Source organism: Pongo abelii, chromosome 13, assembly GCF_028885655.2.
Source record: "Pongo abelii isolate AG06213 chromosome 13, NHGRI_mPonAbe1-v2.0_pri, whole genome shotgun sequence".
NCBI classification, from domain to species: domain Eukaryota; kingdom Metazoa; phylum Chordata; class Mammalia; order Primates; family Hominidae; genus Pongo; species Pongo abelii.
Genome location: NC_071998.2, coordinates 88,166,395 through 88,183,237, shown reverse-complemented (window position 1 = coordinate 88,183,237; position 16,843 = coordinate 88,166,395). Strand labels below are relative to the sequence as shown.

The 16,843-nt window shown below is 49.6% G+C and overlaps 1 protein-coding gene across 10 annotated transcripts in view; it reads left to right on the top strand.

Moving 5' to 3' along the window:
- The window catches only part of LOC134759791 (cytochrome P450 4F6-like), a 53,733-nt gene that overhangs the window by 16,947 nt on the left and 19,943 nt on the right, over positions 1–16,843 (top strand). The window contains exons 3-5 of one of the 10 annotated variants that reach the window (XR_010136561.1): positions 13,855–14,112; positions 14,196–15,041; positions 15,553–15,758. The exons of 4 other annotated variants lie outside the window; for them this stretch is intronic. Coding sequence is in view for 3 of the 6 variants with exons in the window: in XM_063714321.1 (XP_063570391.1) it covers positions 14,415–15,041; positions 15,561–15,746 (813 nt within the window). In the remaining 3 variants the exon portion in view is untranslated. Of the gene's footprint in view, positions 1–12,963; positions 15,759–16,843 lie in introns of those variants that run through there. 5 more of the 10 variants (XR_010136560.1, XM_063714323.1, XM_063714321.1 and 2 more) reach the window with 5 other exon arrangements.

Below are 16,843 nucleotides of genomic sequence, written 5' to 3'. Positions count from 1 at the left end.
AGTACAGAAGGAACACATGGAGTTGGAACCCCCACACATGGAGGCACCATTCTGCAAACCCCAGATTCATAGACCCACCAACAGCTTGCACCCTCAGTGTAGAAAGCTACAGGTGCTCAACACTGGCCCAGCCCATGAGGGCAGCTGTGGGGGAAAGACCCTGCAAAGCCACAGGTGCAGAGCTACCCAAGGCCTTGGGAGCCCAGCCATCACACCCCTGTGCTCTGGATGTGGGATTTAGATCGAAAAGAGACGATTTGGAGCTGTACAATGGAATGACTGGCCTGCTGGGTTTTTGACTTCCGTCGGATCTGTAAGTCTCATCTGTATTTTGTGCTTCTTTCTGGCAAAGTTTTTTCTTTTGGCTGGGAATTCATACCCAATGCCTGTACAATCATTGCACCTTGAAAGTAGCTAACTTACTTTGTATTTCAGAGGCTCAGGGGCAGAAGGGACTGCAGCCTTGTGACAAATAAGACTTTGGGCTTTGGATACTTCAGTAAATGCTGAAAGGAGTTAAGACTTTGGGGGACTGTAGAGAAGGCATCATTGTACTTTGCAGTGTGTCAAAGATATGAGATCTGGGGGAACTAGGGTCAGAATAATATGATTTGGTTCTGTGTCCCTACCGATACTCATGTGGAATTGTAATAGGGAATGTGAAATTTGGGACCTGGTGGAAGGTGATATAATCAGGTTGAAGCCTGGGTGTTGGAGGTAGGGGTGTGGGGAGAATGATTGATATTATTTTGGGGGTGGGGTTGAAAGATGAGGATGGGGGTGGATCCTTCACAAATGGTTAAACACTATCTCCTTAATGCTGTCTGCATGATAGTGAGTTCTCTTGATGGTTATGGAGCTTTAAGATTGAGTGAATACTGTCCTGCTGGGTTTGGACTTGTGTTTGTATTATTTTTCTGGAAAATTTTTTCCCTTTGGATTGAGAAAGCTTATCCAATACCTGTACCATCATTGTACCTTGAAAGAAAAGAAATCCCTTTTGAATTCAGGGACTCATAGGCAGAAGAGAATGTAGCCTTGTCTCAGATGAGACTTTGAAGTTTTTACATTTGGAATGAGTTAAGACTTTTGGAAAATTTTGAAAAGGCATGATTGTATTTTGCTCTGTGAGAAAAACATGAGATTCTGGGATATCAGGGTCAGAATAATATGGTTTGGCTGTGTGTCCCTGTGAAACTCATGTGGAATTGTAATCCCAAATGTTGAAGTTGGGGCCTGGGGGAGGTGATTTAATCATGGATGGGAGGGGGGTGGGGGTGGAAGGAAAAAGGGTGGGTAGGGTGGGGAGGAATGGGTTGGCTGTAGAGTGGTGGGAGGGTGGTGGGTAGTAGGGAGGGGGAGTAACCTGCTGCAGAGACAGTGGCTCATGGAAAACCTCTACTAGGACAGTGCACCTGTATGCACCTATGATTTTACAGGGTTTAGCCCCTGTGGCTGCTCTTATGGGGTGGGTTGGTGTTGACTACCCATAGCTTTTTCACACTGAGGCTGTGAGCTGTAGGTGGGTCTATGAATCTGGGGTCTGGAGGGTGGTGGCCATCTGTGTGGGGGCTCCAAGCCCATATTTTCCTTCCACACTTCCCTAGTAGAGGTTTCCCAAGAGACTCTGCCTCTGCATCAGGCTTCTGCCTGGAAACAATGGGAGTTGGGGGTGGGTGGCGAATCCTTCACCAATGGTTAAGCACCATCTTTTTGATGCTGACCTTGTGATAGTGAGTTCTCATGAGATTTGCTTGTATAATAGGGTGTGGCACCTCTTTTCTCTCTCTCTTGCTCCTACTCCTGCCACATGAATCATGTCATTGCCCCTTGACATTCTGGTATTATTGGGAGGCTTCCTGAGTCCTCCCAGATTCAGAAGCCACTATGTTTCCTTACAGCCTGCAGAATCATGAGCCAATTAAACCCCTTTTCTTTCAATCATAGAGAAAATTAGTACTGGGAAGTGGATGTATGAAATGTCTTCAAGGCCTTTTCCCTATTGTCTTGGCAATCAGTATTCAGATTCTTTTCATTCAAGTATCTGAGGCCTTCTTGAATTTCCCCCCTGAAAATGGACTTGTCTTCCTTTACCACATTGCCAGGCTGCGACAAAGATAGCTGATAATGTAGAAGCAGGTTCAGAAAAGGTTGGCAGACAGAAATCAGGAGAGTTTGGAGGGCTTCGAAGACAGGAAAATGAGGGAAAGTTTGGATCTTTGTGAAGAATTGTTAACTTTCATGCGCGTCCGTGTGAAGAGACCACCAAACAGGCTTTGCGTGAGCAACAAAGCTGTTTATTTCACCTGGGTGCAGGCGGGCTGAGTCAGAAAAGAGAGTCAGTGAAGGGAGACCCCCACTCCTTTTTGAGCCAGGATGAGCCAGGAAAAGGACTTTCACAAGGTAATGTCATCAGTTAAGGCAAGGACCGGCCATTTACACTTCTTTTGTGGTGGAATGTCATCAGTTAAGGTGGGGCAGGGCATATTCACTTCTTTTGTGATTCTCTAGTTACTTCAGGCCATCTGGGCATATACAAGTCACAGGGGATGCGATGGCTTGGCTTGGGCTCAGAGGCCTGACATTCCTGCCTTCTTATATTAATAAGAAAATAAAACAAAATAGTGTTGAAGTGTTGGGGTGGTGAAAATTTTTAGTGGGTGGTATGGAGAGAGAATGGGCGATGTTTCTCAGGGCTGCTTCAAGCAGGATTAGGGGCCGCATGGGAACCTAGAGTGGGAGAGATTAAGCTGAAGGGAGGTCTTGTGGTAACGGGTGATATTGTGGGGATGTCAGAAAAAACATTTGTCATATAGAATGATTGGTGATGGCCTGGATACAGTTTTGGATGAATTGAGAAACTAAATGGAATAACAGAAGGAGAAAAACAGGTATAAAAGTTCTAAGAATTGGGACGACTCAGGATATCTGATTAGAGAGTGCCTAAGGAGATTCAGCATAGTCCTGCCAGCAAAGATATTTATTTACTTCAAGAGTTAAGAGTGGCAGTTTGGGGATAGCACCAGGAGATATCAGCTGTGATGGCTTGGAAAAACAGTGTAAACCGGCAGTGTAAACAAGAGCAGGGCATGTATGAGTAGTTGAGAACGGTGAATAGGAGTATGACTAGACAGAAGATAGTAGGGATGACAAGTTTTTTTGGGGCACAGTCTAAGTTGGTCTGGTGTCTGGAATGAGACTGGGGCCTAATAAAAAGGAGCATCTATACAGGAGCTCAAATGGGCTGTACCCTGTAGCATTCCAAGGACAGGCCTGAATTCTGAGAAGGGAAAGTGGTAAAAGTATTGTACAGTCCTTTTTAAGTTGGTGGCTGAGCTTGGTGAGGTGTGTTTTTAAAAGACCTTTAGTCCATTCTACTTTTCTTGAAGATGGAGGACCGTAAGGGATATAAAGGTTTCACTGAATACTAAGAGCCTGAAAAACTGCTTGCCTGATTTGACTAATAAAGGCTCATCTGTTATCAGACTGTATTGAGGTGGGAAAGCTAAACTGAGTAATTATGACTGACAGGAGGGAAGAAATGACTGTGGTCGCCTTCTCAGACCCTGTAGGAAAGGCCTCTACCTATCTAGTGAAAGTGTCTACTTAGACTAAGAGGTATTTTAGGTTTTGTGACTCAGGGCATGTTGAGTAAAGCTAATTTGCCAGTCTTGGGTGGGGGCAAATCTTCAAGCTTGATGTGTAGGGAAGGGAGGGGGCCTGAATAATCTCTGAGGAGTAGTAGAACAGCAGATGGAACACTGAGAAGTTATTTCCTTGAGGATAGATTTCCACGATGGAAAGGAAATGAGAGGTTCTAGGAGGCAGGCTAGTGGCTTGTGCTATAGCATAGCCTGCCTTTGCTGGTGTGTGGCGATTAGGCCTGGTGGAGCTGCGATCAATAAATCAAGCATGACCAGGGTGAGGAACAGGAAAGAAGGAAATATGGGGAAATGGGGTGAATGTCAGGTGGATCAGAGAGATGCAGTCATGAGGGTCAGGTGTGGTATCTGGAATAATGTGGGAAGCTGGATTGAAGTCCGGGCCAGGAAAAATGGTAATTGTGGGACTTAACAAAGAGTGAGTACAGCTGAAGGAGCCGGGGAACAGAAAGTATATGGCGTCAGGTATGAGGAAGAAAATAGATTTTGGAAATTATGAGAAATGTAGAGAGTGAGTTGAGCATAGTTTGTGATTTTGAGGGCCTCTAAAAGTGTTAAAGCAGTGGCAGCCACTGCACACAGACATGAGGGCTAGGCTAAAACGGTAAGGTCAAGTTGTTTGGACAGAAAGGCTACAGGGTGTGGTCCTGGCTCTTGTGTAAGAATTCTGACCACACTAACCATGCCTAGGAAGGAAAGGAGTTGTTTTGTAAGGGATTGAGGTTTGGGAGATTAATCATTCACGATCAGCAGGGAGAGCACGTGTGTTTTTAGGAGAATTATGCCAAGATAGGTAACAGATGAGGATGAAATTTGGGCTTGACTGAAGTAATGGGTGCTGTCTGTGAAGCCTTGCAGCAGTACAGCCTAGGTAATTTGCTGAGCCTAATGGGTGTCAGGGTCAGTCTAAGTGAAGGCAAAGAGAGGCTGGGATTAAGGGTGCAAAGGAATAGTAAAGAAAGCATATTTGAGTCTAGAACAGAATAATGGGTTGTAGAGGCAGATACTGAGGATAGGAGAGTATATGGGGTTGGCACCACGGGGTGGATAGGCAAAACAATTTGGTTGATAAGGCGCAGATCCTGAACTAACTTGTAAGGCTTCTCTGGTTTTAGGACAGGTAAAATGGGGGAATTGTAAGGAGAGTTTATAGGCTTTAAAAGGCCATGCTGTAGCAGACGAGTGATAACAGGTTTTAATCCTTTCAAAGCATGCTGCGGGATGGGATATTGGCGTTGAGTGGGGTAAGGGTGATTAGGTTTTAATGAGATGGTAAGGGGTGCATGATCAGTCACCAAGGAGGGAGTAGAGGTATCTTATACTTGTGGGTGAAGGTGGGGGATACAAGAGGAGGACACAAATGAGGCTTTGGATTGGGAAGAAGGGTGGCAATGAGATATAGCTGTAGTCCAGGAATAGTCAGTGAAGCAGATAATTTAGTTAAAGTGTCTCAGCCTAATAAGGGAACTGGGCAGGTGGGGATAACTAAAAAGGAGTGCTTAAAAGAGTATTGTCTAAATTGGCACCAGAGTTGGGGAGTTTTAAGAGGTTTAGAAGCCTGGCCATCAATACCCACAACAGTTATGGAGGCAAGGGAAACAGGCCCTTGAAAAGAAGGTAATGTGGAGTGGGTAGCCTCTGTATTGATTAAGAAGGGGACGGGCTTACCTTCCACTGTGAGAGTTACCTGAAGCTCAGTGTCCGTGATGGTCTAGGGGGCTTCCTAGGTGATTGGACAGCGTCAGTCTTCAGCCACTAAGCTGAGAAGATCTGGGAAGGAGTCAGTCAGAGAGCCTTGGGCCAGAGTTCCAGGGGCTCTGGGAGTGGCTGCCAGGTGAGTTGAACAGTCCGATTTTCAGTGGGGTCCCACACAGATGGGACGCGGCTTAGGAGGAATCCCGGGCTGCGGGCATTCCTTGGCCTAGTGGTCAGATTTTTGGCACTTGTAGCAAGCTCCTGGGGGAGGAGGTTCTGGAGGAACGCCTGGCCACTGCAGTTCAGGTGTTTGGAAGTTCTTGTGTGCTGGAGATGTGGCTGGGGTTTGTCTCACAGTGGAGTCAAGGAATTGCAACTTATTTCTATTATTGTACACCTTGAAGGTGAGGTTAATTAAATCCTGTTGTGGGGTTTGAGGGCCAGAATTTAATTTTTGGAGTTTTATTTAATGTCAGGAGCAGATTGGGTAATAAAATGTATTTTGAGAATAAGATGGCCTTTTGACCTTTTAGGGTCTAGGGCTGTAAAGTGTCTCAGGGTTGCTGCCAAACAAGTCATGAACTGGGCTGGATTTTTATATTTGATGAAAAAGAGCCTAAACGCTATCTGATTTGGGATAAAGAAAAAGGAGCATTAACCTTGACTATGCCTTTAGCTCCAGCCACCTTTTTAAGAGTAAATTGCTGGGCAGGATGGGGAGGGCTAGTCACGGAACGAAACTGTATGCCGGACCAGGTGTGAGGAGGGGAGGTGATAAAAAGATTATAGGGTGGAGGAGAAGAGCTGAGGAAGAATTGAGACCTGGCTCGGCCTGGCGAGGAGCAGCCTGGGGAGGAAGGGAGAGGTCAGATGGGTCTGTAGAAAAGGAAGATTAGAAAGACTCAGTGACACTTGGAGTTCGGACTGAGGGGACAGGCGGGAGGGAAAGAAGGAAGATTTGGGATGAGTTGCACTGGGCACAGAGACTAGGAAGCGATTGATGTGTAAAGGAATGCCTGGACATCAGGCACCTCAGACCGTTTGCCTATTTTACGACAAGAATTATTTAGATCTTGCAGGATGGAAAAATTCAAAGTGCCATTTTCTGGATATTTGGAACTACTGTCGAGTTTGTATTGGGGTCAAGCAGCATTGCAGAAGAAAATAAGGCATTTAAGTTTTAGGTCAGGTGTGAGTTGAAGAGGTTTTAAGTTTTTGACAACACAGGCCAAGGCAGTAGAAGGAGGAATGGGGAGTGGAAGATTGCCCATAGTGAAGGAAGCAAGCCTAGAGAAAAGAGAGAGTAGAGAAATGGAGGGAAGGGATTCGGGAGTTCTTACCTTCCAGAAAAGTGGGAAAAGGGGTTGGGGTGCAGAGATAAGAGGTCGGGGTGTGGAAATAAGGGATGGGGTGCAGAAATAAGGGGTCAGGGCACGGAAATAAGGGATTGGGGTGCAGAGATAAAAGGTTGGGGCACCGAAATAAGGGATTGGGGGTTCTTGCCCCCTAGAAAAGTGGGACTTGCCACTAAGGGTGAAGGAGAAGGGGTTGAGGGGTACTTGCCCCTCTCCCAGAAAAGTGGGACTTGCCACTAAGGGTGAAGGAGAAGGGGTTGAGGGGTACTTGCCCCTCTCCCAGAAAAGCAGAGAAGGGGTAGAGACAAGGAGAGAAGGGGTTGGGGTGCTTGCCCCTTCCCCAGAAAAGCAGGACTTGCTGCTAAGGGTAAAGGACCAAGGCAGGCATCCCTGCGTGGTCTGACACCCTTGAAACGTGGGTGTATAATCAGAGAGGCATCCCTGCAATGATTAAACACCAAGGGAAGGCTGCCTCCCCAGTCCGTGACTGGCGCCGGAGTTTTGGGTCCACGGATAAAATGTGTCTCCTTTGTCTCTACCAGAAAATGAAAGGAATTGAAATTAAGAGAAGGGAGAGATTGAAGTAAGGTGCCAAGATTGAAAGGAGAAAGAGGTTGAAGGATAGTGACAGAGGTTGGAGAAGAGAGTAAAAAGAGGCCGCTTACCGGATTTGAAATTGGTGAGATGTTTCTTGGGCTGGTCAGTGTGAGGACCTGAGGTCATAGGTGGATCTTTCTCATGGAGCAAAGAGCAGGAGGACAGGGGATTGATCTCCCAAGGGAGGTCCCCCGATCTGAGTCACGGCACCAAATTTCATGCGCGTCCGTGTGAAGAGACCACCAAACAGGCTTTGTGTGAGCAACATGGCTGTTTATTTCACCTGAGTGCAGGCGGGCTGAGTCCGAAAAGAGAGTCAGCAAAGGGAGATAAGGGTGGGGCCATTTTATAGGATTTGGGTAAGTAAAGGAAAATTACAGTCAAAGGGGGTTTGTTCTCTGGCAGGCAGGAGTGGGGGTCGCAAGGTGCTCAGTGAGGGAGTTTTTGAGCCAGGATGAGCCAGGAAAAGGACTTTCACAAGGTAATGTCATCAGTTAAGGCAAGGACCGGCCATTTACACTTCTTTTGTGGTGGAATGTCATCAGTCTTAACTGATGGGCAGTTAAGTGGGGCAGGGCATATTCACTTCTTTTGTGATTCTTCAGTTGCTTCAGGCCATCTGGGCATATACGTGCTAGTCACAGGGGATGCAATGGCTTGGCTTGGGCTCAGAGGCCTGACATTAACTACTTGTGATCAGGAGGCTGACAGGAAAATGGTCAGTGAAAACCAGACTTAGAAGGTCTCAGATAAAAATGAGGAACTTGGAACAGAAGCCAAGGTTACTTTTGTTTTGCTGTAGCAAAGAACATGGCTACACAGTGACCCTGCCCTGGAGATCTGTGAAACTTTAAACCTGAGGGTGATGACTTAGTGCATATCTGGTGGAATGAACTTCTAGGAAGCAAAGCTCAAGAGGTGTCCTGTCTGCATTGAACAGCCTGTGCTCTGATGTGTGATGGAGAAAACGACCTCTGGATGGGACTTACATTAAACAAGTTCCAGCTCTTATATTAAATGAGAAACAGAATGAAAAGTTTGGAAAATTTGCAGCCTGGCCAAATGGTCAAAAACAAAAGCTGATTTTCTGGGAGATAATTTAGGAAGGCTTCAGAAATTTGCATAAAAAGGAGCCCAGTGCTAATAGCCAAGACAATAGGGAAAAGCCCTTGAAGGCATTTCAGAGACCTCTGCAGCAGCCCTTGCTGTCACAGGCCCTGGGCCCTAGGAGAGAAGAATTGTTTCCTGGGCCAGTCCCGTGACCCCCCTCTATGTGCAGCCTCGGGGCACTGCTGCCTGCATCCCTGCAGCGCCAGCTCCAGTCATGGCTGAAAATGCATAGATGCGGCTTGGGCCACTTCTTCAGAGGGTGCAAGCTAGAAGCCTTGGTAACTTCCTCATAGTGTTAAGCCACTGGGTGGATGGATCATGAGACTAGAGGCTTGGGAGCCTCTCTGTAGACTTTGGAAGATGTATGGAAATGCCTGGGTGACCAGACAAAAGCATCCCCAAAAGGCAGAGCCTCATAAGAAACCTCTACTAGGGCAGTGTAGAAGGAAAATGTGGGGTTGGAGCCCCCACACTGGAGGCCACCATCATGCAGACCCCAGATTCATAGACTCACCAACAGCTTGTACCATCAGTTGGGAAAAGCTACAGGCACTCAACACCAGCGCTGCCCAGGAGGGCAGCTGTGGGGCATAAACCCTGCAAAGCCACAGGTGCAGAGCTGCCCAAGGCCTTCAGAGCCCAGCCCTCTTGTCCCTGTGCCCTGGATGTGGGACAGGGTTTCAAAAAGGGTGATTTTGGAACTGTAGGATTGAATGACTGGCCTTCTGGGTTTGGAGTTTCATGGGGCCTGTAAGTCCTGTATGTGTTTTTTTCTTTCTGGCAAAATTCTTCCTTTCAGCTGAGAATGCTTACCCATTGCCTGCACAAGCATTGTACCTTGGAAGTAGTTAACTTGCTTTATAGTTAAGAGGCTCATGCACCTAAGGGACTGTAGCCTTGTGTCAGATGAGACTTTAAGCTTTGGATGTTTGTATTAATGCTGGAATGATATAAGATTTGGGGGGATTGTAGGGAAGGCATCATTGTACTTTGCAATGTGAGAAGGACATGAGATCTGGGAGCCAGGGACAGAATAATAAAGTTAAAGGTGGGGCCTGGTGGAGGGTCATTTAATCATGGTGGAGAATGGGGGTTGGAAGGTGGGGGGTAGGGAGAATGAGGGGATTATGGTGGGGGTGAGGGGTGAAAAGTGGTGGTGGGGGGCAGATCCTTCACAAATGATTAAACACCATCTCCTTATTGCTGTGCTTATGATAGTGAGTTCTCTTCATGATTTTGGAGCTGTGAGATTGAATGGATACTGGCCTTCTGGGTTTTGGACTTGTATTGGGCGTGTGTTTCTATTTGTGTTTTTTTTTCCTGGGAATTTTCTTCCCTTTGAATTGAGAAAGCTTACCCAATGCCTGTACCATCATTGTACCCTGAAAGGAAAGAACATCCTTTTAAATTCAGGGACTCATAGGCGAAAGGGACTGTAGACTTGTCTCTGATGAGATGTTGAATTTTTTACATTTTAGTTAATGCTGGAATGAGTTAAGACTTTTGGAAACTTTTGAAAAGGCATGAAAGTATTTTGCTCTGTGAGAAGGACGTGAGATTCTGGGGTATCAGGGTCCGAATAATATGGTTTGGCTGTGTTTCTTTACCAAAACTCCTGTGAATTGTACTCCTTAATGTTGGAGGTGGAACCTGGTGGGAGATGATTTAATCATGGCAGGAGGGGGTTGGGGTTGGAAGGAAAAGGGGTGGGTAGGGTGGGAAGTAGGTTGGCAGTAGGGTGGTGGGAGGGTGGGGGGGGTAGTAGGAAGGGGGAGTAGTCTGCTTCAGAGGCAGAGGCTCATGGAAAACCTCTACTAGAACAGTACACCTGTGGCTTTGCAGGCTTCAGCCCCTATGTCTGCTTTCATGGGCTAGGCTGGTGTGGAGTGCCCATAGCTTTTCCATACTGAGGGTGTGAGCTGTTGGTGAGCTTATGAATCTGGGGTCTGGAGGATGGTGGCCTCCTGTATGAATCTGGGGTCCTGGAGGATGGAGGATGGTGGGCTCCAAGCCCATATTTCCGTTCTGCACTGCCATAGTGGAAGTTTCCCAAGATGTTCTTCCTCTGCAGGAGGCTTCTGCCTGGAAACAGTGGGCTGTGGTGTGGGTGGGGGATCCTTCACCATTGGTTAATCTTCTTGATGCTGATCTCCTGATAGTGAGTTCTTTTGAGATCTGGTTGTATAACAGGATGCGGCAGCTCCTTCCTCTCTCTGTCTTACTCCTACTCCTGCCATATGAAATATCTCATTGTCGCTTGGCCTTCTGGTATGATTAGGAGGGCCCTGATCAGTGTGGGCCTCATCAGTGGACCTACTCAGTTGGGACTTGGTCAGAGAGGCCTATTTATTGGGGGCGTAGTCAGCAGAGGTCTGCTTAGAGAGGGTCTCATTAGGGGGATCTAGTAGTGGGGTCTTGGTGAGTGGGGTCCTAGTGGCAGCCACTTGTTTGGTGTCTGGTCAGTGTAAAACTGGGCTGCGGGGCTTTGTCAGTGGAGACCTGGTCAGCTGGGGCTTAGTGGTGGCCTTGTCAGCATGGGCTGCGTCACTGGTGACCAGGTCAAGGGGCGCTATTCAGTGGAGGCCTGGTCACATGGGACCTAGTCAGCAGGGCCTGGTGACCATGTCCTCATCAGTGAGGCCCTTGTCAGTGGGGCCCTGGTCAGGGCAGCCTAGTCAGTGGAACCTAATCAGTGGGGGCCTGTTCAGAGAGATCTTGGTCAGTGGTGGCTTTTGTAGCACTGGTCTATGGGGTGACCTGGTCAGCGGGGATCTGAGCAGTGGGGCCTATTCAGTGGGGCCTACTCACTAGGGTCACAGTCAGGGGCATCTGGTCACCAAAGCCTGGTTAATATGGGCCTGGTCGGTGGCAGCCTGTTCCCTGGAGGCCTGGTCAGTGGGGCCTCATCTGTGGTGCCAGGCAATGGGGTCATGATTAGTGGAACCTGATCAATGAGGCCTAGTCAGTAAGGACCTGGTCAGTGAGGCCTTGTCAGTAAGGACCTGGTCAGTGAGGCCTTGTCAGTAAGAACCTGGTCAGTGAGGCCTTGTCAGTAAGAAACTGGTCAATGAGGCCTTGTCAGTAAGGGCCTGGTCAGTGAGCCCTTGTTAGTAAGGACCTTGTCAGTGAGACCTGGTCAGTAAGGTCCTGGTCAGTAGGGTCCTGGTCATTGTGGGCCTAGCAGCAGGGGCCTGGTTAGTGGGGCCCGGTCATGGGGTTCTAATCAATGAGGGCGTGGTCAGGGAGGACCTGATGTGCGGGATATGGTCAGCAGGGACCTGGTGCAGGGGCTGCTGAGCACTGCTGGGAGATGTCAGGTGCAATGCACGTTATGGAGGGCCCTGTGGACAGTTGGGATGGCCCAGTAGTGCCTAAAGGCCCAGTCAAAAGTGGACAAAGCAGGTGTTTGGATGGACCTGGGAGATCTTGCTCAGAGATATAGAAAGGACAAAGGTAAAGGAAGGGCCAGAGTGGCCAGATAGATGGTCACAGTCTATGGGCTGCACAGGATGGAGGAAGCCAGGGAACAGGCAGGGTGGGCAGCTGGAGTGCAGGGAGAGGCAGGTGCATGCTGGGAGGTGAGACCCTGTGAGGGCTGTGGGGGCGTCAGGTGGGGTAGGCTCCAGGTGCACCCTCAGTGCACTGGGCAGGTCTCAGCCCAGGCTCCCTGGACCCTGGTCGGGTGATGTGGTCACTCCCTGGGGGACTGCTGTCAGGCACTGGGCACCCACCGTGGGCAGCACTGTCAGATCTCAGGACTGGACTTTCTCAGATCCTGCAAAGGGCACAGCCTCCAGCCCAGGAGGGGCAGCCCCATGGTGCAGCCCAAGCTCTCCATGGGCCTGGAGTGTCCCCTGCCAGCCCTGCACTCCCTCTTCTCCTGGGTCCCACTTTTCCAGTGTCAGCCAGCAGAGAGGCTCCATCCTCCCTTCCCTATGTGTCTCCTGGGCTGAAACTTGCAGCGGATTGGGACAGGGATGGTGCTTCCCTCAGGCCCATTTAGGGAGGGGACTGGCTCCCAGCCTGGCACAGGTCCTCAGCTCTGCCTTGGTTGCCTTAGAGTGAGATGGTTCAGTCAGTGCCCTGAAGGTAAACGTAAGAGACTGTCCTTGCTGTGTGGGAGGCTGGTCTAGAGATAGAGGACTTAACAGGTCCTCCCAGTCTGTCAGGCCTGGATAGTACTGTCCTGTCTCAGGACTCAGAAAGCCCAGTCCTAAATGGGACAGTGCTGCCCAGGGTGGGTGGTCGGGGCCTGACAGCAGTTCCCCAGGCAGTGAGCACATCACCCAGCCAGGGTCCAGGGAGCCTGGCCTGAGACCTGCCCAGTGCATTGAGGGTACACCTGGAGCCCACTCCTCCTGATGCCCCCACAGCCCTCACAGGGTCTGACCTCCCAGCATGCACCTGCCTCTCCCTACACCCCAGATGTCCACCCTGCCTGTTCCCTGACTTCCTCCATCCTGTCCAGCAGCATGGGCTGGGCAGTGGGACAGCCTGTGTGCACATTTTGTGGCAAGTAGGAGTGACACACCATCCCTGGGTGGCACCATGGTTCCTGCCAAACCCAACCCCAGAACTCTGTCCCTGAGGTGGTTTTACAAAACCCAAAACCCAGAACTGTGGTTGTGGCTCAGGGGTCAGCACCTGCTAGTACCAGGACACTACTGGGAGGTTGGGACCTGACCATGGTGTCTGTGGCCTGAGGACAGGGTGTCTTGGGGCCATAAGGCCCAGCTGCCAATGGCCATTGGGTCATAGGGCCTCAGCCCCAGTGTTTGCCCTTCCCTGGCTCCTTCTGGTTCAGTCCCATCAAGGCCCTGGAGCCCAAGACCTAGCACCCAAGGTCCCCTCCAGGAATCCTTGCGTCTTGGCTTCCTTTATCGTGTTTCATCTGAGAGCAAAAATGTCAGATCGGATGTGCAGAAAAATGGCCCAAAGTGCTTAATGACTAGAAGAAATCTAGGAGCAGCAAGAAGGTAATGTGGAGAGGGGCGGACTTCCATGACCGGTGTCTGCAGATCCAGGGGTACAGGCACCCAGTGCTGTGGCCTGGTACCACCTGCCTCTCAGAGGGTGGGTGGCACACTGTCCTTACTCGGAGGACAGCAGGCCTGATTACCGGCTTTTCTACCTGTCCTTGTAAGCATCACGTTGCTAGAAGAAAATCTCATGCCAGAGCTTGTACCATCCCTAGCTCAGAGGTTAGGAGTTGTCTCTTGGTGACCTAAATGAAAAAGTAGGTCCAGATCAGAGTTCCTGATGCAGAGAACTCATCCACTCTTTGAATCATGTGAGGGAAGGCCTGGTTTTAGGTAAACCTAACCTCTTTGAGGAACCACAGAGCCCAAGACTGGAAACCTTCAGAATCTTCTGGCCCCCAATCCTCCCTGGGGACCCCTGTGGCCTGTCTCACCAGAGCACTCTTCTGTCTGTAGGTGTCTCGGCTGCTCTACAAGGGAGTCCCATTTCAGGCATGGGGCTGGGCATGGTCACTCCTGCTGGATGTCTAGAAGGTAGAAGCCAAGGACCTAGGAAAATACCAGATACAGCCTTTCCACCCTCATCCAGAGCAGGACAAACAGGCCAGGTGGTGTCAGGAGCCCAGGTCTCCAGCTAGAGGGAACATCAACCCTGCAGTGGGAGCAGGGGCCCATCGCACATCCTAGGCACAGATGCTAATGTAGGCATCACAGGTAAGCTGGGCTTGGTACCCTTCTCTGGCTTCAGAAAGAAGTCAAACAAGGAGCATTTTACAGAATGAAACCTTTCTTTCCAGAAGCACTGCTGACTGTTTAGTGGTTGCCGTTTGTGGCAGTGAGCATTTTGTCCACTCTGAGGTTGGATTGGTTTCTCCTTTTGGCCTTGCCCTGCCGTACAGACCATAAAGGAGAACAGCAAGAGGCCCCCACCAAACATCCACAGATGGCCCTGGACATCAGCCACATTCTGAGAAACATGTCATGTTCTGGGATGGCTAAGGCATCAAGTAAGGCCTATGGGGCCAGAGGATCCCAGGCAAGGTGGGGCAATCCAGAGCCATGGGGGCTTCCCATGGGAATTGGGAGGTCCCCAGGCAGAGTCAGAGGTTCCACAGGAGGAGTCACAGAGTCACCAAGGGCTTTCCTGGCCCAGGGAGCAGTCAACACCATGGACTGAACACCTGCTGGGCTCCAAGCCCTGGGCCAGGCTGGCCATGTGGGAGCAGGAGGCAGCTCAGAGCAGGAGGCAGAGAGAGAAGTGTGCTCACAGGGCACCTGTATCTGGATGTAATGTGGTCCTGAGATTCTGGCTGGGAAGTGCTTCCAGGGTTTCATATGTGTTATGCAGCTGCTTCCTCTCCCCAGCCTTACCCTGTGGTAATTCTAGTGACTATGTTGCCACCATCTTGGAGCTCCATGCCCTCATAGTGTACGGCACCTGCAGAACTGCCTGTGCATGGACATCCTATACTACCTCACTCCTGAGGGGTGATGCTTCTGCAGGGCCTATGATCTGGTGCACAACTTTAGACACCATCATCCTGGAGCAGCTCTGCACCCTCACTAGCCAGAGTTTTGACATCCTCAAGGCCAAGGCCACATTCAAGACTTTGGACTTCATTGATGCACTTGTGCTGAGCAAGGTAGGCATCTCTGGGATCTTAATTCAGGAGGTAGAATGCAGCTTGAGATCAAGTGTCTGATCAAAGAACTTGAACTTGATCTGCAGGGCTCTGGGGAGCCATGGAAGGTTCTGGATAAAGGAGGGACGGTCAGCCACGTTTTAGAGATGACTGTAGAAGGCTTCCTGGAAGGAGTGAACAAGAGCCAGGAGACCAGGGAGGGAGCTTGTGGGGCAGGTCTGGAGATGGCAAGGGAGGGATCCTGCTTGGACGAAAAGTCTTCAGGGACCATCTCAGGTTACACTCAGGTGCCCTCAGAATTAGTGTGTCCAGAAATCTTTTCTCCAGGATGAAAATGGAAGGAGTTGTCACATAAGAACATATAAATGGAGGCTGGCATCTTCATGAGTGTCAATGGTGGTCCGGGTGTGGGACTACTGTGAGAACAGGGGTCTCTCCATTCAGGGACGTGGTGGATGGACCCCACATCACTCCATTCTGACCTTCCTTACCCTCTTCCCACTCTCCCGAGGGCCTCAGTGCATGGGCACTGTCCATCCTCTGGTGCTGAAGCAGCCAAGCGACCCAAACCTGCCTGGCTGTCTCTTAGGATATGACAGCACAGCCAGTGGCCTCTACTGGATCCTGTACAACTTCACAAGACACCCAAAGACTGGGAGTGCTCCCAGCACGTGGTGCAAGAGTCCTGAGGGACTTCAGTCCTGAAGGCATTGAATGGTGGGTGGAGGGCCTAATGGCTATTCCCCAGCCCCTCTCACTGGCTCTGCTCCAGGTGGTGAAGGGGGATAACATTTCTATCAATTCTGCCATTATTGCCTAGCAGGAAAAGGAGCAGAGCCGAGAAGCAGGGCCTGATACCCAGCCTGCCTAACAAGGGAGAATTTGTAGGCTTTGTGGACAGAAAGATCTGGGAGTCCATATCTATCACCCACTAACTTGCTGAGACATTAGTAAAATCAGTTTTCTTTTCTGAAGTACATTTCTGTCATCTGTAAATTGAGGGGAATTTCTTTTACCCCATGAGGCTGCTTGGAGAATTAGTGACAGTGTGTGTAGAGCAGGTGCCAACCAGCAGGCATGTGGTGTCCAAACCACTCCTCTTCCCACTTCATTTTCTGCCTAAATTTGCATTTTGTTCCCAAGACCTTCACTCCTCTTAATTTTGCTCTTCCCTCTGATTCCCACCTTATTGTCTATTCCATGGATTCACTAGGATCTAAGTGGGTAACAGTCATGTATGCATGTGTGTGTATGTATATATGCACTGTGTTGGTGTTGGAGTGTGCTGTGTGAATGTGTTTGTGTGTTGGAGTCACTGAGTGACAAACTCTCCACACCAGGCTGTGTTTCTGCTCATTGCTGGAGGCGCTGTTGGGCCCTGCCCTCAACCCCAGTTCTGACCCTTGCAGTGCAGGCAGGACATTCTGGAGGAATCATGACCTTGGAAGGATCCCTGAGGATTGACTGGTGGGTATTTGTGGATAAATACCCCAGCTCCCTTGCTCTGGGTGGGATGACTCTGAGGCAGATGTTCTATGCCGTCTCTTGCAGGTACTTGGCAGGGCTGAACCCTGGCTGCCACAATGGAAACTTTCTTGATGAAGGTCTGTTTAACTGCTGCATTCCTTTCCTGTCTCTGTTACCCACTCCTCTACCAGTGTTTCCTGGGATTAGCACCCTAAGGAAGAACTGGCAGTCGAATTAATATCCTAGAGTTGTCTCCAAATGAAATTTTTGTATTTGAATCTTTGCCTCAGGATCTACTTCCAGGAAACTCAAATTCAGACACATTTTTCTATCAA